We start from the raw sequence: 24707 nt of genomic DNA, 5'->3' as shown, positions 1-24707 counted from the left end.
TTCTCTCTCACTCAGTCAGTGTATGTGGCTCTTACGTACATTCCCGGAGGAGGACTGCTGACACAGGGTTTGCGATGAGGAGTGACCCGAAGGGTTTCTCGGGGTTAGTGCACCACCAACCGCCTCTGCAAGAGCATTTCAGAACCTGAGAAGACCGAGGCAGAAAGAATTCTTTCTCGAGGCCTACTTCCTGCTCGCCGTACGGCTTCAAGCCCGGGGGCAGGCGACGGTAGTGCGTTAGACCCGAGCAAGCGTCGCTGACGAGTGCGTTGTGCCTCTTCGCCAGGCTTGCTCGCCACCTGGCAGGCGCGGCGGTAGCACGGATGCTCTGGGGGATTGCGCCGATGCGGCTGGGCAGCGCCAGCCTGCTCGCGCCCGTCAGCAACTGCAGCGACCGTCATGAGAGCTGTGCCCGGTATGCTTCCGAGGGCAGGTGCCGCCAACTCCCAGAGGCGTACTGCCCAGCGGCCTGCGGTCTGTGCGCTGACGCCGCCGCCGCCGCCGCTGAGGATCCGTGCCGGCCGGTGCCGGACGCTGTCGGGCCCGGAGCGGTTGCCGCGGCGTTCGCTCGCGCAGCGGCGTTGGAGCGGCTCCAGCCGACTCTGGCCAGCACCGACCCTCCCGTCATCATCTTTGATGCCTTCGCGTCAGCCGAGGAGGCGGAGAGGCTGGCCACGCTCGCCGAGAGCGTGTCCTTTCGGTCGAGTGGGAGCAGCTGCGGTCAGAAGGAGGTTTGCAGCAGCGCCTCGCTCAGCTGTGTGCCGGTGCCTGGCGGCGACTGCTGGTCAGAGGGCGCGATGCGCGGGCTCGAGGCGCGCATGCTCGAGGCGCTTCAGCTCCCCGCCGGCAACTGCGAGCCGCTCCGCTTCTTCCGCTACGCAGAGGGCGAGTCGTTCGGGCTCCACCACGACGCAAGCGGGCAGGCGGTGCCTCGTGACAGCCCCGGAGGGCCGCGCGTGTGGACGCTCTACGTCTTTCTCCGCGCGCCCGAGGAAGGCGGCGAGTTTTCCATGCCCGCCTTGAACCTGAGCATCACGCCCAAGGCCGGCAGGGCCGTGATGTGTGTGCACCGCCCCTGCCACACTGCACACCCTCGTGGCAGCGCCTGCAGCATATGTCCATGACCCGTCCAGCGCCTGCAGCATATGTCCATGACCCGTCCAGCGCCTGCAGCATATGCCCATGACCCGTCCAGCGCCTGCAGCATATGCCCATGACCCGTCCAGCGCCTGCAGCATATGCCCATGACCCGTCCAGGACATCTCGCAGGTGGCCGCACCTGCAGGACGGGGACCTGCTCACTCCAGACGCGCGCACGGCGCACGCGGGGATGCCGGTCTCGGCCGGCACCAAGGTGGGCGTCAACCTGCACGCGCACCGGAACAACATGCGCACGCGGGTGCTCGCGGGCTGCGCGGCGGGCGCGAGCGGCCTCTCCCACGTGTTTGACTACGAGGCGGCGGAGGGAGGCTCGCCCTTGCACGACGCAGTCGGCTTTGGCGCGACGGCGGCGGCCGCCGCTCTGCTCGCCGCGGGGGCGGAGGCCGGTGCGGCCGACGCCACCGGCATCACGCCTCTGCACCTCGCGGCAGGCCGGGGCATGCTCGGTGCGGCGCGTGCGTGCCTCGCGGCGGGCGCGGAGGTGGAGGCCGCCGACGCGTCTGGCGCGACGCCGCTGCACGTTGCGGCGTGGAAGGGAGAGGCGGCCGCGGTCTAGATGCTGCTCGGCGCACGTCTGGGGCACGTCCATGACACGTGCTTCGACATGTCCCAGGCGGCGGCCGTCCGGCTGCTGCTCGTCGCCGGCGCGGAGGCGGGCGCGGCCACGCCTCGCGGCATCACCCCGCTGCACCTCGCCGCCAAGCACGGCCACCTCGAGGCGTGCCGCGCCCTCGTCGACGGCGGGGCGCCCCTCGCAGCGCCGAGCCCGAGGCGCCTGTCCGGGACACGTCCCCGACCTGTCGTGGACACGTCCCATAGGCGCCGCTCGCCGCGCTGACCGACCGCGGCGCCACCCCGCTGCATTTCGCGTCGATGCACGGCCGGCGGCGGGTCGCGCAGCTCCTCCTGTCCTCCGGCTCTTGGGTGGACGCCGGCGACCGAGGCGTTTCTTTCGCTGACCTGACGCGTCATCTCGGGTGATCTGTGGGGCGACCTCGAGCGACCTCGGGTGATTCATCACCAGGCGGAGCGTCGGCCCTCCACCATGCCGCCGCCGCCGGGCACGCCGGCGCGGCTCTGGCTTGCCTCGAGGCGGCCGCGGCATGCCGTCGGAACCTTCTCGGAACCTTCTCGGAACTCTCTCGGAACTTGCCTGCAGGCGGGCGCGGCCGTCGGCGCGATTGACGGCGCTGGCGCGACGCCGCTCCACCACGCCGCGTTGGCGGGCAGCGCAGACGTGGTGAGGGTGCTGCTGGCGGCGGGCGCGTCCGCGAGCCAAGGCCCGGGCGGAGCCACCCCGCGGGAGATCGCTCTCGCGCGGGGCCACGCCGAGGTGGCGTCGATCCTCGAGCGGGCTGGTGGTGGCGGTGGGGGCACCTCGTTGGCGGCGCGGGTTTTGCTGGCGATTGGGGCGGGCGTGGTCGCTTGCGCTTGCGTGGGATGGGCTTCGCTCAGATCAGTTCCGCTGCTGCTGCTGCTGCTGCTGCTGCTGCTGCTGTTGCTGCTGCGGGCCGTGGCCAGGACCTCAGCCGTCGACAGGACTCGAGGCCGCATGGCCGGCGCGGCGAGCAACAGCTCGGACGCCGGATTCGGGCGCGGGGAGGCGGCCGGCGCCACCGACGCGGGCGGCGACGGCATGGACATAGAGGATTGCGAGGAGAAGGCGCGAGATCCCATCGGTCACAAGCCCTCCCCGGTGCTTCCCGAGCTCCCAGCCCAGCTCAAGAACCTGAAAAGGGTTGGCCGCAACTATGTGGGCTCCACGGGGGACTCAAGCGTCGTCTTCAGAGACTTTGTGGGGAGCCGCGCCAGGCGCGCCGCCAATGTGTTCGGCGGAGACGAGGCGGAGGCGGCGTGGGTTTGCCTCCTCAAGAATCCCGAGGTCGTGCGAGCGGTGTACCTCGAGCTGTGCGAGGACTACGACTCCGAACGCCTGACCGAGCTCAAAAGATTCGTCGACACGAACACAAGCACTCCGTTCTTTGAGCTGCGCGAGCGCGCCGCCTACCTCCGCGTCTTGGTACAGCACGGCAGCAGCGTGAGCGAGGAGCACCTGCATCGCTGGGACGCGGCGCCGTACCCCACCCGCGAGAGCCTGGAGATTGACGCGCTCGACATGCTGGTGCAGGCGCTCCCTCGCTGCGTGGGAGCGCCCAGGTCGGTGCTCGAGCTGGCGGGGCTGGCGGAGCCGCATGAGTGCAACATCTGCCTCCTGCGGGCCGTGAAGCCCGCCTCGGACGAGCAGATAGCCGCGGGAGAGCCCACCGTGCGCTTCCTCTTCCGAGGGCCGTGCCGCCACGGCGTGTGCGAGGACTGTGCGCGGCGCGATGCGCAGCGGCAGCTGCCGGGCGTGGTGTACGACCTGACCGCGGCGGCCTCCCGGGGTGAGCTCAAGTGCGTGGTCTGCTCCGCGGCGGTGGAGTGGCCGGGCCGCCGGAGCGCGCCGTACATCTACGAGGAGGCGGACGGGAGCAAGGGGAGAGGGCCCCTGCCGGGGGGCGCGTCGCTCCTCGACTGGAGGAGGTACCTCTTGCCCGATGCACTGCTGCTGGACCTCATCACCCCGGAGAAGGCGAGGGTGCGCGACGAGGCGCGCCTGCACGCACCGCCAGTTCCCCCCCCCCCCCCCCCCCTCGCCCCGCCCCCTCCCCGCTCCCTCCCCCCTCTGTGCCACCTCCCTCCCCTCTGCCGCCCCCTCGCCCCCTCCGGCAGCCTGCCCCCGCGCTCCCACCCGAACGCGGGGCCGCCCTCCCCGCGTCCCGACCCGCGCTCACGTGGAGCGCGCCTCCTCGTCTGGCAGTGCAACGAGTTTCCGCTGCACGTGGCGGCGCGCTCGGGCTGCTCCGCCACGGCCATCAGCAAGCTCATCGACGCCTTCCCTGCGGCCGCCTCCGAGCCCTCCTCGGCGCGCGCCCAGCGCGTAGCACCCGTCATGCGTGGCAAGGCCCAGTGAGAGGCGTCTGAGCGTGCGCGCGCGTCTGACCCGGCTGCCACCCCACCGCCAGGGCGACGGGCAGCTGCCCCTCCACAGCGCGGCCAAGATATCGACCTCGCACGAGGTCGTGGAGGCCCTCACCAGATGTTATCCGGACGGCCTCACGGCACAAGACTATGTGAGTGACGGCTCTATCGCGCCCGCACACACACCCTCTCGCCGCCCGCGCCTCGGCTCTCTCGCCCCGAATGTCTACCCCCCCCCCCCACACACACACACCCTCCGCTCTCCGCAGGCTGGCCGGACGCCCCTCCTTTGTGCCGCTGGCAACCCCTGCATCGAGGTCATAGAGTCGCTGATCCTCGGACCCCCCGAAGGCACCCTCGGGCTCGGCTTGGGCGAGCCGGCGCTGCACATCGCAGACTATAACGGAGCGACACCGCTGTCCTTGGCGTCGGAAAACGGTTACGTTGCCGACGGCGCGGCAAACGTCATGCAGCGGTACGAGAAGGCGTCTGCGCCGTGAAGCTCGTGTACATAGACTCGAGTACGGTGTACCGCGCACATAAGCAAAGTAAGGTGTCCAGTGAACCACACCGCACAGTCCACACTGGTGTGAAGAGAGAAAGAAGAGCGCGACTTTGTGCCGCGTGTAAAGTGACAGGCGTGATTGAAATGTGACAGGCGTGATTGAAATCGCTGTGTGTGTGACTTACAGCTGAAGAGAGTGGGGGGGGAGAGAGAGTTGTAAGAGTGGTGCGAGAGTGCACGCTGACTGCTCCCAGCGCGCGCGAGGGCCGAGGGGTGTGGAGCTGGCAGCGGGTTTCTTTGCTAAGCACTTGGAGCACTTGCGACTTGGTCTTGGAGTGCAGCCACAGGGCATGCCGCGGGTAAGAAGCGGTAAAGAAGCGCACTCGCCCCACTTACTCGCCCCCCCCCCCCCCCGAGCGGCGGGGGGGCCACTAAATGCGACGCCGCTCTGACTACTCGGAGATTTGACGACCCACCCACACGCTGCTCAACCCCAGGGGCGGGGCTCGCCACGCCGCGCCGCGCGCCACGAGCGATCGTGGATCACCCGTCGGCGTCAGGTGGCATCGCCGTCCCGGCGTCCCAGAGCAGCGTCTATTCAGGGCGACGCCGCTCACGCCATTTAGAGCGGTGTCAGCTTAAAGGGTGTGGATGCTGGGTTGACGGAAATCGGAGGACGCGACCCACTTCGCCACAGACGGTCCCGCGCCTCGCCGCTAAGACGGGTACACGACCGCGGCTCGTGTGCGTGTACCCGTCTTTGTCCGGAGTGAAAAGTCCAACGCGCTCGTCGGTGGCGGCTTCCTCCAACCTGCGCCGCGCTCGGCGAACCTCGACAGCGCTTTCGGTGGCATGCAGCTCTTTGTGACAGAAGCCTGGAGAGCAGCTCCTCTGCTGCTCACACACTCTGCACAGTTGACACAGCCTACTGTGCGGCTGCCACAGCTGTGACAGCGATGGACTCGCCCTCACTGGCCCTCAGTCACTTGTGCTGCGGCTTGTGTGAGCGACACTGCTCGGCGACTGCCGGCACACTGTGAGACCATGGCGTGTGAGGTAAAACAAACCTACCAGCGCTTGGTCACATCGGCCCCGAGGTCAGATCCATCTACTCTGTTGATGACAAAACGGACTTGTCTACCGGCTGGAGCCGAGCAGGAGGGCCCGGCGCACAACCCCCTGGTCAACTCACCCTCCACACCCCGTAAAGCAATCGCTGCTCTCACTAGCTAGAGCGGTGTTCACTCAGCAAAGTCACGCTCTGAAGAGGAGGAGGAAAGAAGAGGCAAGAGCGCGACTGAGGGAGGCGAAAGCAGCCTCTCCGCGGAAATAGACCGCTCCGCTATGTTGAGCGGTGTTGCACTGACTGACTTGACTCCGCTCGAACGTGTTTGGTCGGTGTTTTTCGCAAGAGTCCGCTCTGAAGGTTGCAGAGCGGAGTCTTGTTAGGCAAACGCTGCTCTGTGTTGTGTAGAGTGGGGTTTAAGCTTGAAGAACGCTGCTCTAGCACCCGCGAGCGGGGTTGCTGAGATATAGAACACGGCTCGAATCCTAGGTGGACGGACGGAAAAACACCCCCCTTCTATGCCTGACCCTGGGCATGCCTCTCTGGGTGTGAGCTGGGTCGGCCACCTCCGGGTCTGCAACTCGCACGGTGGGTCCGCTTCCGGGCGAGCATCCGAGGCCTGCGGTTGTCCCTTCGCTGGGCGCGACCGCCATGGAGATCCGCTACACACAGATCAGTGTTTTTGGCGACTATTGCTCGCTCTCTGTGCAATCGCAACGCCAGAGGCCGTGCTTGGAGAATGGGTCGCGATGCTGCTGCGCCAGTGGATTGAGCCGCTCCGCACACTCCATCGGTGAGCTGCGGTGGCGCGCCGGCCGCTTCATGCATGCTCTCGGGCGAGCTGCCGCAAACGCGTCTTCCGTCCGCCCGTTTCATCGAGTTTGCCCGAGTGGTAAAATGCAATCGAATTTGCCCGAATGGTAAGGTGCAACTTTTGCATTTGGTAAAAGTTGCCCGAGTGGTCAGTGGGAAAAAAACCAAAGCGGAAATGTGGCCCCAAGAGCTAAAGGTCAACATCACCTCCGGCTACGACAATGTGAACCTGATCTGGTCCTCACGGGGTTGACCCGTCTCCTCCAGATCGAGACGGACTTCATGAACGGCCGAGCATTATTTCTTCACTACTATTATTAATTGATGCTTTTTGCACGGCTGAGCCCCCCCCCCCCCCATCCCCCGCGCCCATTCCCTGCCCTCTCCCGCCACACACTCCGTCAGAGTCCCCTCCCCTCTTGCACAACAGGAATTTTGACAATTAACCAGTTGATGGGCTTGCCCATCCCGGAGTGGTTCGACCCCACATAAATCCGAGACGGTGACGGGATGCTGTCGTACGATGGTCTCAGGCCCAGTGAGGTAGTGCATCTGACTATCCCGGATCCTGCTGAACAAGCTCCTCTTGTAGCTCGATCGGTCACACCGCCATCGCCGTTGGGGAGAGGGGGGACGACACTGCTTCGGCAGCGTGCACCTCGATCCTGTACCGTGTTTGTTATGACCCCCCCCAATGAACATACCAGTGAGGGAGGGCGAGACGATCGAGGGGTCCCGTACCATGCGGAATCGACCCTATCCAGTGCTCAAGTGCTCAACACGGCTCTGAGATGTGAGAGTGGCGTGCGCGTTTTGCTTTTGGACCTCAGCCCTCACAGACCAGCGCAGGGTCCGCCGTGACGGCGATGACGCCTCGCCAGGCTGCCTCTGCTGGCGACTCCTCCTCTCAACCCTTCGTCACCGCCTCGGGCGGCCAGATGTGGCGTAGTGGCAGGCCGTACCGCTTCGTCGGCGCCAATTTCTGGTACGGCCTCCTGCTCGACGCAGGCCGGCTTGAGCGCGAACTGGACCGGCTCGCTGTGCTCAGTGTCACCAATCTGCGCGTGCTGGGAGCCATCGAGGAGCTTCCGCCGCCGTCGGCGCACGCGCAGCCTGCGGTGCAGCCGCGGCCGGGCGAGTTCGACGAGGCGCTCCTCGCCGGCCTGGACCGGCTGCTTTGCGGCGCGCGAGATCGTGGCATGACCGTGGTGCTGGTCCTCAACAACATGTGGCAGTGGTCGGGCGGGTTCGCGTCGTACGTGCACTGGGTGAGCGCTCGGCTGCTGCCTCCCTCGCTGCCGCCTCTCTCCACGCTGCTGCCTCCCACGCCACTGCTTCAACGCGCCACACCGTCCTCACCACAGCTATCCTCTTTGCTGCTCTCATGCCCGCACGCCCGCACCGCCGCTGCTCTTCATGCTCTCATGCCCGCACGCCCGCACCGCCGCTGCTCTTTATGCGCCGCCACCCGCCCACCCTCGCCGCCACCCGCCGCCACCCGCCCGCCCTCGCCGCCACCCGCCGCCCCTCAGCACAGGCGACAGGCGAGGCGCCGCCTCCGATGAGGAGCGGCGCGAGCGACGAGGAGTGGCAGGCGCACCAGGCATACGCGACGCGCTTCTACTCGACGCCCGCCGCCCGCGCGCTCTACTACAGGTACGTCCGCATGCTCGCCTCGCGCCTCAACTCGTGCTCCGGGCGGCGGTACGCCGACGACCCGACCATCCTGGCGTGGGAGCTCGCAAATGAGGCGAGATGTGCCCGAGATGTGCCCGAGAGTACCCGAGAGTACCCGACCACCCTTGCGTGGGGGCTCGCAAATGAGGCGAGATGCGGGCGAGATTTCCCCGCTCAAGAGCTGTCACGGCGGTGGAGGCGTCCGTGAACCAGCCTCTCGAACTCCCCCTAGGAACCTTCTAGAAACCTTCTAGGTACCTTCTCCTAGCCCCTCGGCCCTCCCCCGCGGGCGGAGGCCTCAATAGTGTGCCTGCCTCCTCGGCGCCATCTCTCGGCGTGCCACACAGCCTCCGGCGACATGACGACTCCTCTCTGTCAGGCGAGGCCTTCGCCGCCGTCAAGGCGCACCGCGCCACCTCCTGGACAGTTCTTGGACACTTCCTGGAACCCTCCTGCAGGCGAGGCCTCTCGCCGCCGTCGAGGCGTACCGCGCGTGGGTCGAGGAGGCAGCCGCGGTCGTACGCTCCGCCGCGCCTTCACACCTCGTGGCGCTCGGATCGGAGGGGCCCACGCCGTGGCCGCGGTACGTGCGGACTGACCTCCGTGCGCACTCCGCACGCCGCGACGCCCGCCGGCCGCAGATCGGCCGAGGCTTGCCCGGCCCTTGCCCGCAGGCGCTGACCACGCAGCGGTCGACTACGTGGCGGTCCACCTCTGGCCGCAGAATTGGCTCTGGTACGACCCGCGCCTTGTCCCGCCGGAGAGTGGAGGAGACGGCGGAGGCGGAGGTGGTGGTGGTGGAGGCGGCGGCGGCGGCGGCGGCGGCGGCGGCGCCAGCGGAGGCGGAGGCGGCGGCAGAGGCGGCGGAAGCGGCAGAGGCGGAGGAGGCAGAGGCGGCAGAGGCGGAGGCGGAGGCGGAGGCGAGGACGCGTCGATGCTCCGAGCGAGACGCCAGGTCGGGCACGAGGCCCCGAGCGGCGGCGGCGGCGGCGGCGGCGGTGGCGGCGGCGGCGGCGGCGGCGGCGGCGGCGGCGGCGGGACCTGCAGCGGCGGCGAGTGCAGCGGGGGGGCGGCGGGCCGCAAGGATCTGGCCAACGCGTTGCGCCAGTCTGCGGCCTACCTCGAGGCGGCGCGGAGCGCGGCGGCGGTGCTCGGTACACCCGCCTTGCATGAGGTGTGAGGAGAAGCGCGTGGCATGGTGGGCATGAGCGGTGTCGCGATTGCTGCAGGCAAGCCGCTGGTGGTGGAGGAGTTCGGGCTGGCGAGGGAGGGCGAGCAGGCGACACCTCGCGATACAGCCGAGAGGCGGCCGACGTAGGAATGATTCCTAGGGGAGGGAGGGCGAGCTGGGCGCCCGCCTCCCAGAGGCGGGAGACGAGTTCCGCTGCACCCCGGGGGGGGAATCCCCCCCCCCCCCCCCCCCTCTCTTCTTCCCCTTGTCCCACCCCGCCCTCCCGCTGCCCCACCCCTTGCCCACTCCCCTCCCTCTGCCCCACAGCTCACGCCGAGCTCTGGCACCGCCTCGCGCGACGCCTATTACCGGTGGGTCTGCAACACCTCGGCGGCGCTGCCCGCCGCCGGCGTCAACTTTTGGGCGTGGGGCGGCGAGGGGCGGCCGGGCAGCGCAGAGGCGGCGGCGTCCGCGCTAGTCCCGTCTGCAGAGCTTGTCGGTGCGCACCGCCAACCCACGCCGCTCGCCCACGGCACTCGCTTCCTCGCTGAAGCCGGCCGAGTCACGACCAAAGCGCCGCAGACCCCGCGGCTCCGGGCCTTCGCTCACCCCCGCACCTCGGCCCGCGCCGCAGGCGACCCCCCGCACGAGCGGCCTGGCTGGTACTCGGTCTACGACGTCGACAAGGCCACGCACGCCGCCATCGCCGAGTGCGCCGCACGCTTCGCGTTGCCTCCGCCCGCCGCCGCCGCGCGGGCGACGGCGCCGCCGCCCCCACCGTTGCCACCGCCCTCTTCTTCGCGCGGCGCGGGGCCCGAGGCGGCGGCGCAGGCAGCCTCGCCTCGCCCTCGCTGAGTGCTCCACTGCACAACTGAAAGACACAACTCGCCGGCAGCCAGCCTCGCTTGCCACGCGTGCGTAGGAGCTCGCCCTCGCCGAGTCGTGGCTCCTCTCGCACAGCCTCCCGCCCTCCACGCGCCGCCCAGCGGCGCGGCCGTTGCACGGAGGTGGCGCCGTCCTTGCTGCCAACAGCTCGACGAGCAGCGGCTGGTCGGCCGTCGGCGGCGCGGCTGTGCCTCGCCTTCCTCCCTCGGCGCTGGACGGCGGCCCGAGGAGCTGGCTGCCTCAGCTGCAGGGCGGGCTCCTCTCGCTGCCCTGTGCTTGCCCGCCCCACCCTCCGACCCTGCCGCCCGGCTGAATCTGCAGGGCACGCTAGGCTCTCCTACACCTACCGCGAGGTGGCCGAGCGGTGGCCGAGCAGCGTGGGCAGGCCGGGCGAGGCGCTGCTCCTCTGCAGCGGCGTGGCCGCCGCCGCCGCCCTCCTCCTTCGCTGCGTCTTGCGGCGCCGACACCCGCCGTCGGGCGAGCAGGTCGGGCGCGCGGACGCCGCGGAGGACAGCGATCGGGGGCAGCCACGGTCGCCGACGCGGCGCCTCTTCTTCCGGCGCGGCCACCGGACGGTCTCGCCGAGCTGCGACCCGCTGCTCGGCTACTCGTCGCAGGACGAGGTACTGTGACCGATGGGGCGTGCGATGGCCGTGCGCGCCGGGCGCATGTTTGCGCGTTGGGGTGCCGCTTGTGCCCGGCGTTCTCAAAAATGGGGTTCATTCCATGTCAGTGCGTGTTATGTCTCAACATGGGTCGGTGCACATGCACATGTACATGCACATGCACCATGAAGTGGGAGAGACTCGCCGCCGTCTGTCGCTCGCATGGTGTCAGTTCAATACGTAGAGCCTTCGATTAATCGGCCGGGCAGCATTATAACGTCGGCCGGCGGCCCCGGGCCGCGCCCCAGGCCCCCACAAGCCACTGCCCACCGCACTGCACTCATCGCTCGCCGGGGCAGCGTCCAGCGCAGGCTCCAGCGACGTGTGCCACTCTCTCCCGCCCTGGGCGGGGGGGGGGGGGGGGGGCTCCAGCGTCCAGGAAAAGTGCGCGAAGACCGAAGTAACTCATCTTTCTCAGGGTTGTGTGAGGGTGGGTTACTTAGGCCAGAGACGTCAACACAATATCACCCAGCGCCAGCCCGCCCGACGCCGAACTTGTCCAGCGTGTGCTTCATCGACTCGTACGCGCACCAGGAGATCGCGCACGACGGGCCGACTTGAAGCATCCGAGGGCGCATGCCCCAGAGGAAGCCGCGCAGCCCGTTCGCGCGCCAGATCGCGCGGATGGCGTCGCCGGCGCCCCGGAAGCGCACCTCAAAGTGCTTTGGCACGTCGCGCGAGTAGCCGCTCTCCGCAGTGGGCGGGCGCAGGCCTTGAGTCTGTAGCGCCGTCTTGACGACGTCGAGCGGGGTTGTCACGCCCGCCGCAAGTGCGCCCGAGACGCAGCCAGAGAAGAGGTAGAAGTTGAAGTCCCCGCTCGGGTTGAGCCACTTTCGCAGCGACTCGTTGCACATCATCATGAGGGAGTTGTACGGCACGTTCATCGCGAGCGTCGTGGGCATGCTGCGGAACAGGCTAGTGCCACCCTTGGCCACGATCCGCTCCAGGCAGTGCTGCGCATTGCGGTAGTATCCAAGCTGCAGCCGCTGCTTGACCGTCTCGGTGGGCACCTAGAGGTAACCGATGTTGGGGAGATAGCCGACAGCGAGGGCGGCGGCGGGCTCAGAGCTGGCGGGCTGGGCGGCGGCGGCGAAGGAGGCGGCTAGGTCGAGGCGGTGAGCTGGGAGGTGGGAGTTGGCAGGGACGGAGGCGGAGCGATCGGCGGGTATATGGGGCAGGGCCGCACCATGACGGCATCATGGAACAAGGTGGCGACGCCGCCGGCCGCAGCGCCGACAGCGGCCACCCGCTCTGGTGTAGCAGCCTGCTGCCGCGAGCCGCCCGCCTCCAGGATAATCTCGTAAACGGAGAACATCATCGCGTGCGCCGGGATGCATCCGACTGGGACAACGCCGACGCCGCGCCACAGCACGCCGAGACCATTCTTTGCGACCAGCTCACGGACGACGGCCATGCGGGCACTGGTTCCGCCCGCCGCGAATGGCTCGCCCGGCCTCGCGCCCCGCCCACCTCCGGCCTGGACCATCGTCTTCACTGTGTCGACAGGAAACATCAGAGAGTGCTCTGAGACGCCGGCGAAGGAGCCGGCGATCATGTGCTGCAGCAAGGTTGTGGTGCATGGATCTCGCTCGTCAACCTCCGTCGGGTCGCGGTCCATGGCAGCGGAGGTAGGCGAGGAGGACAGACTGTTGAGCGCTGTCAGATCGGTGTTTGAGTGTGCGGAGCTAGGACGGGAGGAAGATGGGAGCACGAGTAGATGCGCCTCACCCTCGATAGCGGTGCCATCGTGGTGTGGGGCTGAAAGAAAAAGCAGCCGCGTGTTGAACTATCCCTCGGAGACGTGGTATGGCCCTGCGACCGCGCATCCCCCCCCTTACTTAGCTCTTAGGGGTCAGGGCTCTCTAGCCCGTAGCCCGATGCCGAGCGTCCGGCCAACTGGGTGCGCTTCTCAGCTCCCCGGTCCTGGACGTGAGGTTGATGACCGCACTCCAAGTGCTCCAAGTGTTTAGTTTACGGCCCTTTCCCTGCGAACGCGCACCCCCCCAGGGCTAGGGCTCTCTAGCCCGTAACCCGATATCGATCATCCGGCCCGCTGGGTGCGCTTCTTAGCTCCCCGGCCCTGGATGTGAGCAGTGAGGTTGGATGACTGCCACTCCTGACTCCATCTCCAAAAGTGCTCCAAGGCCAAGTGACTAGGTCCAGCCCTGGGTGGCGCAAGATCTGACGTTCTGTGTCTGTAATAGATAAGATGAGAGTGAGGTTGAACTGGACCCAATCAAAGTCGGCGGGCGAGGGGGGGGGGACGAAAAACGGCGGGCACATTTGGGCACATGACTGGGAGAACTCTGTGGTGGACCCGCTGGGCGAAAGGAGCTCGCAGACCGTTGCGTTGGGCCTCACGATGTCATCGAGCGGAGCGAGCGCGAGCGCGGCGACCATGCAGCGGCACCAGGAGCAGCGGCGCGCTGACACGAGCGCGCTCTCGCCGATGCGGCGAGGGGGCAGAGGCAGATGCCCGAGCTGCCGCCGTACGTGCCAGAATTCGACCTCGCGTTCATGTCTCAGATGCTGGGCGGTGGAGCCGTCCGGTCGGAAGCAGAAGACACGGCCACTGGCGACGACGAGACGATCGTGCAGGAGGCCGCCGTCGACATTGCCCTCCAGCTTTTGACGGATGGCGAGGTTGGAACAAGCCAACATCAGATTTGCCTCGTGCGTCCCTTTTTGAGCCGGAAAGCTATTTTCTTTTGGGTCCTGTGGGCACCCTATCATGAAGCATGATAGATAGACATAGAAAGCATGAACCATCGAAAGGTCTGATCTCCAAAAAGAGCTCTCGGCCTGCCGCGCGCGCCCGCGCCCCGCCCCTTTTGCGCAGCAACACCTTACATTTCATGGCCCTCCAAATTCGGGTCGGAGCGTAGCGGAGTGGGCCCCGAGTTTGAAAAGGGCGACGGACGCTTGCGTCCTAGCCTCCAACAACGCCTCCCCGGCGGCGCAGAGGGGCCCCCGGAGGGATTTAAGGCCGCCTTTTTCTTTTTCCCTGGCCTCGCCCAACACCATCCCACCGACCATCTGCTCGTGTCCCTCGTCGCTGCTCGTGTCCCTCGTCAATGCTCCACGCTCCACCCTGGGGCCGGCTCGTCCTCACTCGCTGGGAGGACGCGGGCTGTGAGCGGCCCCGCGGCGGAGCCTACGTGCTCGCAACTCGCAACGTGGAGTGTGGCCGAGCGAGCGCGTGCGCCATCCACTTCAACAAGCGCGTGGACTGGGTTTCCAATCGCCATTTTGAGGTCGGGCGCGACGAAGAGGGCCCGTGGCTTTGCGACCGCTCGTCCAACGGGACGTGGCTCAACGGGGCGCAACTCGTGCAGGGGAAGCCGGCGCGAATGAACCTTGGAGACACCATCGAGCTCCGCGCGGCCGCCAAGAGTGAGGGCCAGCCGCACAAGACGATCGCCTTCCGCTTCGAGCCGCCGCCGCAGCCGCTGAGCAATGTGCCTCCGCCTCTCGAGGACTCGCCGCCGGCAGAGAGCGAGTCGTCCAAGCGGCAGCGGCCGGGCGCGCAGCGCGAGACTGACCTCCCGACGAGGATGGCCGAAGACAGGCCGCGTCAGGCGCCGCTCTCCGCGGCGGCGGCGGCGGCGTTTGAGGCGCGGCTCGAGGCGGTGGGCGCAGAGCTGCGCGACGTCAAGGCGGATACGTCAGGAGGGAGGCTCTGATGGCACGTCCACGACACGTCCATGACCGCCCGTGGTTTCCCGCTAGGCGCAGCAGGAGGCGGAGGCGTTGACGGCATGGCCTCGACATGCGATCCGCCCGTGGTGACCCGTAGGCGCAGCAGGAGGCGGAGGCTCGACGGCTGGTGTCGGCGGAGGCGGCGGCGAGGGCGGCCGAGGAGGCGGCGAGGGCCGCCGAGCAGCAGGCGCAGGCGGCGCGCGAGAGGCGGGCGGAGCTGTCGACGCAGCTCGAGGAGGAGCGGGCGGCGCGGGCGACGGCAGAGGCGGCCTTGGCGCGCGAGCGGGCGCGCGCGGTCGAGATGGAGGAGCGGCGTTGCGGCGGGCCGAGGCGGAGAGGGCGGGTTCGTTCTCTGAGCCTTGTCTCGGAACCTTCCACTAGGAGCGGCTGCGGGAGGCAGAGGCGGAGAGGGCGGTGCGTGCCGCGGCCGAGGAGGGGGCGCAGCATCGCTTGACACCTAGCTGTCTTCACACCCAGCACGCGTTCACAGGCGCGGGCTGCAGCCGAGGCGGCCGCCGCGAGAGAGCGGGCGCGGGCCTCGGAGCTGGAGGGGCGACTCAAGGAGCTGCGGAGGGCCGTCGATGAGGCAGCGGCTCTCCCGGCGCAGCTGGGCAAGCTGCTCGGCGCGGCGAGGCAGGCGAGTGTGCCAACGTGAGGCGACGAGCCAAGGCAACGCGGACAGCAGCAGCAGCCGACAACACGGAGCGACGCCGGCAAGCGGGGCTGTGCGGATTTGCAGAGCCGAGAGCCGCGTGGAGCCGACTCTCGGTCTCCGCAGCTGATGGCGCGAGCACTCGCAGCGAGACGAGCCTGGGGAACACGCTCGAACGTCAATGGCGCCTTTTCTTGCACTGGTTTGTGCTATCGACCAGAACACTTCAAGGTCTCAGGGCCTCTCGCACCCTGGCCCTGGCGCGGCAGGGCGCGCGATCGTACGCATGACGGTTTATTTTACCCTCGTATACGAACATTCATTTGAAGCCACCACCAAGCGGCCGCTGAACGACGGACCGACAATGACTGCCAGAGTCTGACCTGACCGCGCCGCGCGCGCGCTCGAGCGCGCGCGCCGCGCGCCAGGGAGCCAGGCCCCGGCCGCGCCACCGACAGGGTCTCCGCTCGTCCGCTATACCGAGAGGTACTCGTTTATCTGCGGGCACCATGTTGGTCACCATCCAGCCTCCGGGCGCAGGACCTGGTCCGCGCCCACGCAGAGCGTTCTCGAGAGAGAGCTAGTCAACTACGGCTTTAGTCTCCAGAGTCCACAGAGTCAGAGAGAGGCCAAGAACAATAACGAATACACCAAACAGCGAGACACGCAGGTCGTATCTATGTGCAGAATCAAGACCGGCGCGGCGTCCACAATGAGCGCGCGCATGCACACCGCCGCAATCTCCGGATCTTCCGAGTTGAAGCCACGAAAACGCCTTCCCCGCTTCGTGTCTCGATATGGGCAAGTCATGGACAGAGTGTCGTCGTGCGCCAAAAGGCGGAACGCAGCGCTTCAAGGCTTGCGGGCGCCGCCTCCGACCAAGCCGCCGAGCCGCGAGCGAAGGGCGGCCGCCCCTCCTCGGCGGGTGCCGCCAACCACCTTGACCGGCTCGCGCGCAACCGTCTCGATCTTGGCGACGCCCGCGTACATTCCGGTCAGGAGAGGGAGCAGGGCACCAATCACGAGCCACACCTGCGCGGACATGTGCATGTGCATGTGCATGTGCACATGTTGTTGTTGGCGTGTCGTGGAGATGGATCGTGGAGATGGATCATGTGGCGACGCCGCAGCGGCAGAACGTGGGGTGTGTGGCGGGCGAGGGAGTGAGGGGTCTTGGAGCCATCTCGGTAGCGTCTCGGTGGCGTCTCGCCCAGCCGCTTCGGCGAGAGGAGAGGCGAGCCTTCACCGGCGACCGCTGCGCCGCGTGCTTCTTTGGGGAGGGTGCGCCGGTCTCGCCGTGCTCATCGATGGCAGGCATCGGGAATGGCGGAGGAGGCTCTTCGGGGAGGTCAACGGAGAGCGTCGACGAGGTTGAGCCAAAGATGCTCCAGTGCCGGAGACTGGGTGGCACCAGCGCGGCCGAGAGGCCTGCCCGCGGCTGCGCCGGGGAGAGAAAGTCCAGCAGCGGCTCAGGGCCTTCGCCTCTCACCACAGAGGCGGGGAGCGCCTTCAGGTACGCGGCGAGCAGCCCTTGCATCGCAGCCGCGCGCTCATCCCGGAATGCTGGCTCGAGCATCGCTCCTGAGAAAGCAGGGCGGGCGGGCTGCGGGGACGCGCAGCGAGGGGAGACGGCGGTGAGGAGGGTCGCACACCTGCTGAGCGAAAGCCGTGTACGTTGAAACGCGGGATGGCGACTCCGGAGTCGCGGAGCTGCTTGGCATGCTTTGCCTGGAGCGTTGCAACCATGATGCGCAGGTCGTTCCTGCGAGCAGGGTGGCTGAAGGTGGGCGGTGGCGGTTCACATTTTTCGCGCCGGGCTTGCACGCACCATCGCCGCTGCACGCTCCAGCGATCGCCAGCCTCGCTCACTGCCAGACTGTAGACCACATACGGCTGCCCGCCCCGCACCTCGTCCTTCCCTTCGACGTCGTGGCTGACAACGGCCGCGCTTAACATCGCTGGGGCCGCGCGCCAGTTAGCCCCCGAGCGAAGATCGGCGGGCTTGCCGCTCGAGGCTCGACAAATGAAGCGCGAGCGGCGAAACGCTAATGAAGTGTACCCAGCGAGGGCGCCCAGCCGCGTCGGCGTCCAGTCCGAGCCTGACTGTGCTTCGCGTCCTTAGTTACTTACTGGGAGCCGCCGCGCGCGTTCGGAGTACAGTATTTCATTCACTGTGGGAATAGATTGTACATGTATGTACAAACAAGTGAACCGATCTAATCGACCTCTCTCTATCTACTTACATCTTACTTACTTATTGCTCAGGGCGCGCGGCTGCGGGCGGGTGCTCTCCCGAGTCCCGTACGGCGCCCTCCAGCCGACGCGCACTCGGGCGGCAGCCGTGCTAAGTATAGTAGAGCACTTGCTTTGCCTTATGTGGCTCTACTTAATTAACACGTACGTACATGCTGGGCTGCGAGCGCCGCTCCTCCTCCGCCGAGCGACGTGCGGCCGAGGCCACAGAGGCGGAGACGTACTGCTGCCACTTCGGGACACGTCTCGAACATCACCTTGACCAAGCCCTTGACATGCGCAGACAGGACTGCCGCCGTCTCCTCGGGGTAGCCCCCAAAGCCCTCGAGGCGGGCCGTCGGCGGGTACGCCTGGGTCAGCTGCAGCCCCACCTACAACAACACAGACACGATGGTGAGCAAAGGCGAGGGAGGGCACGAGCGTGCGCACCTACCGGCGTGAAGTAGGCCCGGTTGCACTCGATTGTCATCACGCGTCGGCCCTTGTCCACCTTGTGCGAGATCCGCGCAGGCACCACCGCGCAGGCCAGCATTTCCGACGGCTTCTCCTTGCATGGCGCGATGATCTTGCACGACTTGTACGCGAGGGGCTTGGTGCAGCCCCTGCTCGCGCACGAGAAATCCAGCGCGTTGTCGAGGAGAGTCTGCGAGGTCGTCTCCCATGCCGTGACGCCCTTCCGCGTGCCCGCCACCTCGTCCCAGCCCACAGTCGCGTGCCTGCGGCGGAGGAGGGGTCGATAGGTGATGCAAGCGGGCACTCTGCACTCTGGCGCGCGCTCGGAGGGTGGGGCACGCACTGGAGGTAGAGGGGCACGGGGACCGTGACTTTGAGCGTCATGCGCCACGCTCGGCCGGCCCCGGCCGGCGGCCGCTGAAGCTGCCTCCTCGCGAGTTCCGCAACCGCGACCTTCTGCGTCCCAAGCTCCGCCATCTGCGCCCGTGGCACTGGCGGCGCGTGCGTTGCCGCCGCCTTGGGCGGGAGTGAGGACGGCGCGGCCGCCGGTGCGGGTTGGGGTGCGGGTTGGGGTTGCTAGCATAGAAGCGGTCCTCCGGGATGGGCTTGGGTGCGCGTGGCGGCGGCGGCCGTACCTCTGGCCGAAAGGGCGCCAGGGCTCCTGCCGTGAGAGAGGGCGGAATTGGCGTCAATGCGCCCCCCCCCCCCCCCCCCCCGGGATTCTCTCTCGGTCGGATTGGGCGGTCCATTTCGCACGGAGCGGGTGGGCAGGGTGTAGAGTTGCTCGATCCGGCCCAGAATACACGCTGACGGTGCTGTGGGTTTGTGTAGCTGGCATAAGTGCACTCGGGCGCGGGAGATGCGCTCGAACCTGGTCCCGGGGGAGGCTGAATCGGCGTCCGGGGGCGCGATCGCGAGTTCCATCCGGCCCCGGGGCCTTACGTGCCCCGCCCGAGTTGCGGTTCGGGACCGGGCGCCCGAGGAGGAGGCGGGGTTGTTTGCGCTCGGGGGCTGGTGGGATAGGCTGAAGACCGCTCATCTACCCTCCAAACTCTTCAAAGGGCATGCGCTTTCCCGCCCGAGTTGGGAGATCGCGAATGGCCAGGGGGGGGGGGGGGGGTTGAAAACTCGCCCGGCTCTAGATTTCGTAGATTAGTGCATAGTGGGCCTCTTCGCTCTCGCCTCTCCGCCCAAAACTGTATCAAAATTGTGATAAGGATGAGGGAATATGAGGGACATGCACATGCGCGTTAAGAGAGGAGAGAGAGAGAGAGAGAGAGAGAGAGAGAGAGAGAGAGAGAGAGAGAGAGAGAGAGAGAGAGAGAGAGATGCCACTCGCCACCGTTGACACATGGACATGCAAAGTGCGATCAGATGTCCGGGCCCGCTTTTTTTTCTGCCAGCCGCGCGTAGTAGACAGAGTGCGCCGTCGTGAGCGGGTGTAGGACCGGCTCCGTCGGCAGCCGTACGAGCGGCGGAGGGGCAGTGGGCGGAGGGGCGGGGGGCGGCGCCGCCCTCGCCGAGGTCATGCTCGGTTGGATCGGCGGCCAGCCGATGGGAATGGCATACGCGAAGGCTCGCAAAACGGGCGGCGGGTGGGCGGGCGGCAGCGAAGTGGGGGGCGAGAGCGGCGACGAGGGCGAGAGCGGCGACGCCGGGTCCGGCACGCTGAGGACCAGCGGCTTCACGTGCGGCGGCGTCTGCGTGGTTTGCATCGGCGGCGGCGGCGCAGCAGCCGAGCGGGGAACGGTCGGGCCCGACGGGCGGACGGCGGTGAGGAGAGAGGCGGCGCGCGAGAAGCCGGAGGTCTTCACCGAGCACACGTGGCCCAGCTTGGGAAGCCCACATGCGGTGCAGCGGTTCTTGGCGAGGCCGAGGCGTCGCGCGTGCTGCCCGAACTCGATTCTGAGGTAGCGGTTGCGAACGGACGCCGGGCTGCGGTTGGTGAGGCCGTCGGCGATGCGGCCCCATTTACGACCCTGCGGAATGGGGAGATGCAGGGGGTGAGAGACGGCGCGGCGCGGATCTTCAAATACTTGGGCGAGAGTGATGGCGTTACGGCGGCCGCACCTCAAGTGCATACAGCTGGAGGATTTTGCGGTCCTCCTCCGGAGTCCAGGACGCCATGTTGTCGGTGCTCTTTTTACCGACCATGTCCTGGGCGCGAGGTGGGTTGTGATGACCGATTCGCGGCAACCCCGACCGAGGCGAGAACCCGCCGCGACAAGGGACTCACAAGGCGGTGGATATTCGGCGAGGGATTGCGTGGGGCGAGGGAGATTTGCAAGGGTTGACGCTCGCCTGTTGGAACGGTTGTTCTTCTTGCTCTGTTGGCGCTGCTATTGGCGAGCAGCAAGGAGTGCTGCGTTTGGTTGTGTTCCAGCTCACTCAAAAAGCGACCTGCCGCGAAATTCGTTTCCACGGATCTCGTCATTTCTAATGAAAGAACCGGGGAACGCAGTCCCCGGTGCGCCGAGGTTGATGACCGCACTCCAAGTGCTCCAAGTGCTCCCGGGTAGACTGTGAGGGCACGCGCATCGCTTCCCGCCTTGGTCCTTGGCGGGATGCTGGGCGAGGATGTCCGCGGGCGGGGCGAGGTCCGTGCACGGCGAGAGTTCTGATCCGTGCTGACCCCGCGTGCCGGGTTAGTGTCCTACCTTATAGGTAGATGGTTAAGTCTGTATTTTGAGAGAGAGATTTGTAGCAATACCTTAAAGAGAGGTTACAGGCGGGGTAAGATCCGTTAGCGGGAGATCGGCAATACCAAACATGTTTGTATTTTGTGTATTTGGACTCAAGCTGGATACATGCTTATTGTGTGTATTTGCTTGCTCGCAACGCGGCGCGACGCTCTCACGGACTCACGCAGATGCGTGCCACGACCTCGGGGCTGCTCACGGAGAGCTCCTTCCATGCGCGCTCCGGGGGTTGGCCGACGCCACGATGAGACGTCAGCGCGCTCCGACGGCGACGCCGCGCACCCGTGTTTTCTTTTTTCGACCCCCGCTGCCTTCGCGGGCATGGACCCAAGGCAGGAGCTTGGCGGGCCGGCGATTGCAACCGCGCCTTCCGGCGGATGCTCTCGCTCAGCCGGTTTGCGCCACGGGCGCTCGCCACGCCAAGCGGGCGGTTGAACGACTCTTGGGTCGCGTCACGCGTGCTTTTTGAGAATTTCCGAGCCCAGCGGAGGCCATGGCAATCATGGGATTGGCGATTGGGGGCCGAAGAAGACAAAGTAAATGTGAACCCGCGGAGGGTGTACCCGGTCCCGCGGACATATATTGTTCTCCGAGGAAGGTGGGTGTACGAGTTTAACCTCCAACGCTAATCAGCAATCTGCATCTCTCGCTCTTCTATAATTTCCGCTCACCACGTGCTGGGCAACGGGTCCTTGGCGGAAGCGCGCGTCGCGATCTCGAGGAGCACCACCTGCCAGAGCGGCTCGCCGCGCTCACGCTGATGAGTGGGCTACATATCCCCTATACCCCTGCGCGCACCTCGCACGTGGCACAAACTCCTTCAAGCGGCAGATCGTGACGGCCCGACCCGAAAGGCTCGCCCAGCCGGATAGCCATGTCGTCCGCCTTGCAAAACGAACCAGTCGCTTAGATACTACTGCTGCTGCGAGAGTCAGGGCACACACAAATGTCAGGGGGGCGCACAGCTCTCGGCTGCCCCTCGGCTACGTCGCAATCCAGATACGTCTAGGCTACTTCCGCGGCTACGTCTCGGCCCCGCCTTGAGCAAGATCAGCGCGAGCACGGCGCAAACCGGCACAGCGACGAACCAAGGGTACCTAATTCGTAGTGCATGACTGTTCATTAGCTGTTAATTAAGGTCTCACGGCGACGAGCGGTACCTACACGGGGCGGCGTGTCGCGGAGGATAAAACAAGACCTCGCGGGCGCGAGTCTCCTCGGCGATGGAACACGGGGTTACTCGTCCGAGATCGCGAGCGGGAAAGTGAAGATCCAGACCGCCGAGAAGACGCGGAGCATCGCGTGTGGCCCGCGCGGCATCGGCGTCCGCGCGATCCGCTCGCTGCCGCCGAGCGCATCGACGAGCGCCTGGTCAGTGCAGCGCAACCCTCGGCAGAGGCGGGTCGGGGGCAGCTCAAGCCACACGTGGCCCACACACGGCCGCCTTGAGCTGCTCGTCGACTGCGATCTCCCACAGGCCGAGCCGGGGCGCTGGCGCTGCCGTCGCCTGCTGCTCGCGCGCCTCGTCGGCGAACTCGGCGCGCAACGTGTCGATGACGAACCTGTGCGGTGGCGAAGAGGGAGGGAGGGGGGGGGGGCTCGACATCGCCTGTGTAGTAAGTACAGCGAGGTGCGAGGAGCCTGTCTGCATCTAGGATTGCGATGCATCGGAATCGACGTCGAATCGTTGAGCAGGCTCACCTGCCGGTCACATGATCGCCGGTCAGAGGGTGAGAACGCAGGTGCGGGGGTCTGTGAGGGTCTGCCACGACAGACACGGCGTTCGAGGGACAGCCAGGACCTCTTGCTCCTTCTCTTGCTCGCCAACCTAGTCGCCCACCTGCCGTGCGTCCAGGAGGCCCGCCATCTCGGAGGGGTCGAGCCTCTCTCGCCGCAGCGACGCGCGGACGGACCAGAAAAAGACGATCGTCCGCATGATGATGCGTTCGCGCCGGTTGGCGTCGGTCACCCACGCGGCTGCGAGGGACGCCAAGCTGCAGGGGGAGGGAGAGGGGAGAGGTGATCATCATGCCTCTCCGCTCGTGACTGGTCGGTGCAAGAGAGCAGACCTGCGCGACGCGTTGTTGAGTGAGCCAAGCAGTTTGCGCCCTTCCCACCAACGTTCGTAAGCTTGCTGGCACCGGAACGCCACCAGTAGGGCGAGGAAGGTGAGTATCGCGCTGTGCTCCGAGTCGTTGATGTAGAACTCGATCCCTCTGAAATCGTGCAGCAGCGACACAAGGAGAACCGCGCAAACATTGGCGAGCCAGAGGTAGAATGTCTGCCGTCGAAGCTCCATGGCGCGGTACGTGGTGATCGCCCATCCGGCGTTATCCCAGCCCGAGGCGGCCGCAGCACGGACAACAGCGTCACGCACCTAACAGCAGGTCAGATCATATACGAGAGTGGCACTTGCGCGCTGAGCGCGCTGAGTTGCACCTGGGCTCGAGAGCCCTGGTCCTCCATGCACGTCCACGGGTTCGTGCGTGCCATGCTGATTGCTCCGCGCGGCGGAACCGCACCTGTCTTCGCGTGCCTGCTACCGCAGCTGTGACCGCTGTCGGACGGTGTTTCGAAGCCGCCGCCGCTGTTCACGCTTCACAGGTAAGTGTATAAGCGGGGCAGCTGGGTGATACAGCTAATCCTTTGTGTTCACACCTGCAAGAGCAGGTGTGAACCGATTTCGGCCTTAGCCGTCGGTATGCCAATAGCGCGCTAGCCAAGTAGTACGCAGTTGGGTTCCGAGGGTGTCCCATCACAAGTTCGGCTGCCGACAGACAAGATTGTCCCTTAGTCGACAGCACCCGCCTTTGGACGGTGCTCTGACTAGCTTTGATAATATATTTTTTGTCTTTTTGGTTCGCATGGCTAGAGGTTGGCCTCCCACCGTTGTGAACATAGTCTGGCCCGAAGGAGCCGCTCGTCTCTTGTCCGGGCAAACTGTTCACTGTTCACATAAACGCCGCTGTTCACATAAATACGCACAACCCCGGGCCCCGAAATCGCACAGTGACAGTCAGACATGCAACACGGGGTCCCAGGGAAAGGCCGCTGTTTCACGCAAAACGTGTGTGGCTAGTGCCATTTCACTCTGACACGCTAATCTTGAAAACGTCTCCAACGGAGCTCCGTGTTGCTTCCAGCGCCCTCCCCCGCGCTCCCTGCGGCCCTAGCCGATGGTACTAGCATGGGAGGTCATCTGGCTACCGCGAGAGCGACCCAACTCGTCGACATCGTCCGATGATGGTGCCTCAAAGTCAGCCTTCGGAGGCTATCGTGGGGTCGAGCCGGCAGTAGCCGTGACATGTGGTTCCACCACCCCTCGTAGGCTTTGCCTCTGACCGCCACCATTCCCAGGCTGCCTAATGGGATGGAAAGGAAGGCTCGGCGAGCGTATAGAAGCGTGCTCGACCTCGTCGTGGCAACCTGCACGGCAGCGCTGGCGGGCGCGATGAGCGTCGTGCCACCTGACCCGAGACGGGTCGCAGGCGTCGCACCGAGCGCGTCGAGACCGTGTCCTGATGTGCTCTGCACGGGTGAGTCACGTCGGCGTCAAAGGAGCGACGTGCGACCTGTCAGAGCTTGATCTCCGATCTCAGCGGCGTCGAGCGTCGTCTCCGGCGGCGACAATTTTGTCCCTCCCCAGGACGCGCAGAGGCAGCTGAGATCGGAGATCAAGCTCTGACAGGTCGCACGTCGCTCCTTTGACGCCGACGTGACTCACCCGTGCAGAGCACATCAGGACACGGTCTCGACGCGCTCGGTGCGACGCCTGCGACCAGTATCGGGTCAGGTGGAACGAAGCCTTTCGCGTGTGCACGAGCTGCAGTATCAATTCATGCTAGAGGCTCATGGCCGGGCTCGAGACAGACCTCTGGAGTCGAGTAACTCACCTCTTCCCGGCGGTGAGCTCGAGCCCACGCGGCAGGGTTCTCTGGGCCGTGCCTGCTCATATGCTCCAGCCGCACCTTGCGCGACGTCTCCGCCACGGCTGCCAGGGCCTCCTTTCGCCGCTGCACCTCCTGCACCTGCGCGGCATCAGCTTCC

At 66.5% G+C, this 24707-nt stretch overlaps 8 protein-coding genes across 8 annotated transcripts; 4 read left to right on the top strand and 4 right to left on the bottom strand.

Moving 5' to 3' along the window:
- Positions 1–1386: 1386 nt before the first annotated feature.
- Positions 1387–2625, top strand: EMIHUDRAFT_435955 (hypothetical protein; the record flags this gene model as incomplete). The annotated part of the gene is made up of 5 exons (XM_005772377.1): positions 1387–1702; positions 1775–1906; positions 1981–2104; positions 2186–2243; positions 2311–2625. Coding segments are annotated over 5 exons (943 nt in total), but the record flags the coding sequence as incomplete, so codon positions are not given.
- An 88-nt stretch (positions 2626–2713) lies between these two features.
- Positions 2714–4839, top strand: EMIHUDRAFT_435954 (hypothetical protein; the record flags this gene model as incomplete). The annotated part of the gene is made up of 4 exons (XM_005772376.1): positions 2714–3739; positions 3962–4081; positions 4167–4274; positions 4392–4839. The coding sequence occupies 4 exons, from the start codon at positions 2714–2716 to the stop codon at positions 4620–4622; spliced, it is 1485 nt and encodes a 494-aa protein (XP_005772433.1). The 3' UTR covers positions 4623–4839.
- A 2533-nt stretch (positions 4840–7372) lies between these two features.
- On the top strand, positions 7373–10871 carry EMIHUDRAFT_208759 (hypothetical protein; the record flags this gene model as incomplete). Its single annotated transcript, XM_005772375.1, has 11 exons — positions 7373–7774; positions 8056–8263; positions 8563–8609; positions 8642–8786; positions 8858–8934; positions 9292–9337; positions 9413–9497; positions 9693–9853; positions 9989–10032; positions 10277–10361; positions 10561–10871. 11 exons carry the CDS (start codon positions 7373–7375, stop codon positions 10869–10871), a joined length of 1611 nt encoding a protein of 536 aa, XP_005772432.1.
- A 497-nt stretch (positions 10872–11368) lies between these two features.
- EMIHUDRAFT_310595 (mitochondrial carrier family) lies at positions 11369–12522 on the bottom strand (the record flags this gene model as incomplete). Its single annotated transcript, XM_005772374.1, has 2 exons — positions 11369–11914; positions 12091–12522. The coding sequence occupies 2 exons, from the start codon at positions 12520–12522 to the stop codon at positions 11369–11371; spliced, it is 978 nt and encodes a 325-aa protein (XP_005772431.1).
- A 1397-nt stretch (positions 12523–13919) lies between these two features.
- On the top strand, positions 13920–15570 carry EMIHUDRAFT_435952 (hypothetical protein). Its single transcript, XM_005772373.1, has 5 exons — positions 13920–14560; positions 14701–14736; positions 14758–14910; positions 14985–15017; positions 15094–15570. Exons 1-5 carry the CDS (start codon positions 13979–13981, stop codon positions 15256–15258), a joined length of 969 nt encoding a protein of 322 aa, XP_005772430.1. The 5' UTR covers positions 13920–13978; the 3' UTR covers positions 15259–15570.
- A 537-nt stretch (positions 15571–16107) lies between these two features.
- EMIHUDRAFT_208756 (hypothetical protein) lies at positions 16108–17211 on the bottom strand (the record flags this gene model as incomplete). The annotated part of the gene is made up of 4 exons (XM_005772372.1): positions 16108–16287; positions 16502–16836; positions 16908–17017; positions 17084–17211. The coding sequence occupies 4 exons, from the start codon at positions 17209–17211 to the stop codon at positions 16108–16110; spliced, it is 753 nt and encodes a 250-aa protein (XP_005772429.1).
- A 2042-nt stretch (positions 17212–19253) lies between these two features.
- On the bottom strand, positions 19254–20338 carry EMIHUDRAFT_421647 (hypothetical protein). The gene is made up of 3 exons (XM_005772371.1): positions 20263–20338; positions 20032–20118; positions 19254–19940 (listed from the first exon to the last, which is right to left on the bottom strand). The coding sequence occupies exons 2-3, from the start codon at positions 20113–20115 to the stop codon at positions 19332–19334; spliced, it is 693 nt and encodes a 230-aa protein (XP_005772428.1). The 5' UTR covers positions 20116–20118; positions 20263–20338; the 3' UTR covers positions 19254–19331.
- A 1558-nt stretch (positions 20339–21896) lies between these two features.
- Positions 21897–22959, bottom strand: EMIHUDRAFT_208753 (hypothetical protein; the record flags this gene model as incomplete). The annotated part of the gene is made up of 4 exons (XM_005772370.1): positions 21897–22028; positions 22099–22222; positions 22574–22654; positions 22730–22959. The coding sequence occupies 4 exons, from the start codon at positions 22957–22959 to the stop codon at positions 21897–21899; spliced, it is 567 nt and encodes a 188-aa protein (XP_005772427.1).
- Between the last annotated feature and the right edge of the window lie 1748 nt (positions 22960–24707).

The sequence above is a fragment of the Emiliania huxleyi genome (assembly GCF_000372725.1).
Source record: "Emiliania huxleyi CCMP1516 unplaced genomic scaffold EMIHUscaffold_36, whole genome shotgun sequence".
Classification (NCBI taxonomy): domain Eukaryota; phylum Haptophyta; order Isochrysidales; family Noelaerhabdaceae; genus Emiliania; species Emiliania huxleyi.
Note: the sequence above shows the minus strand (reverse complement) of the source record. Positions and strands in the feature narration are given on the sequence as shown.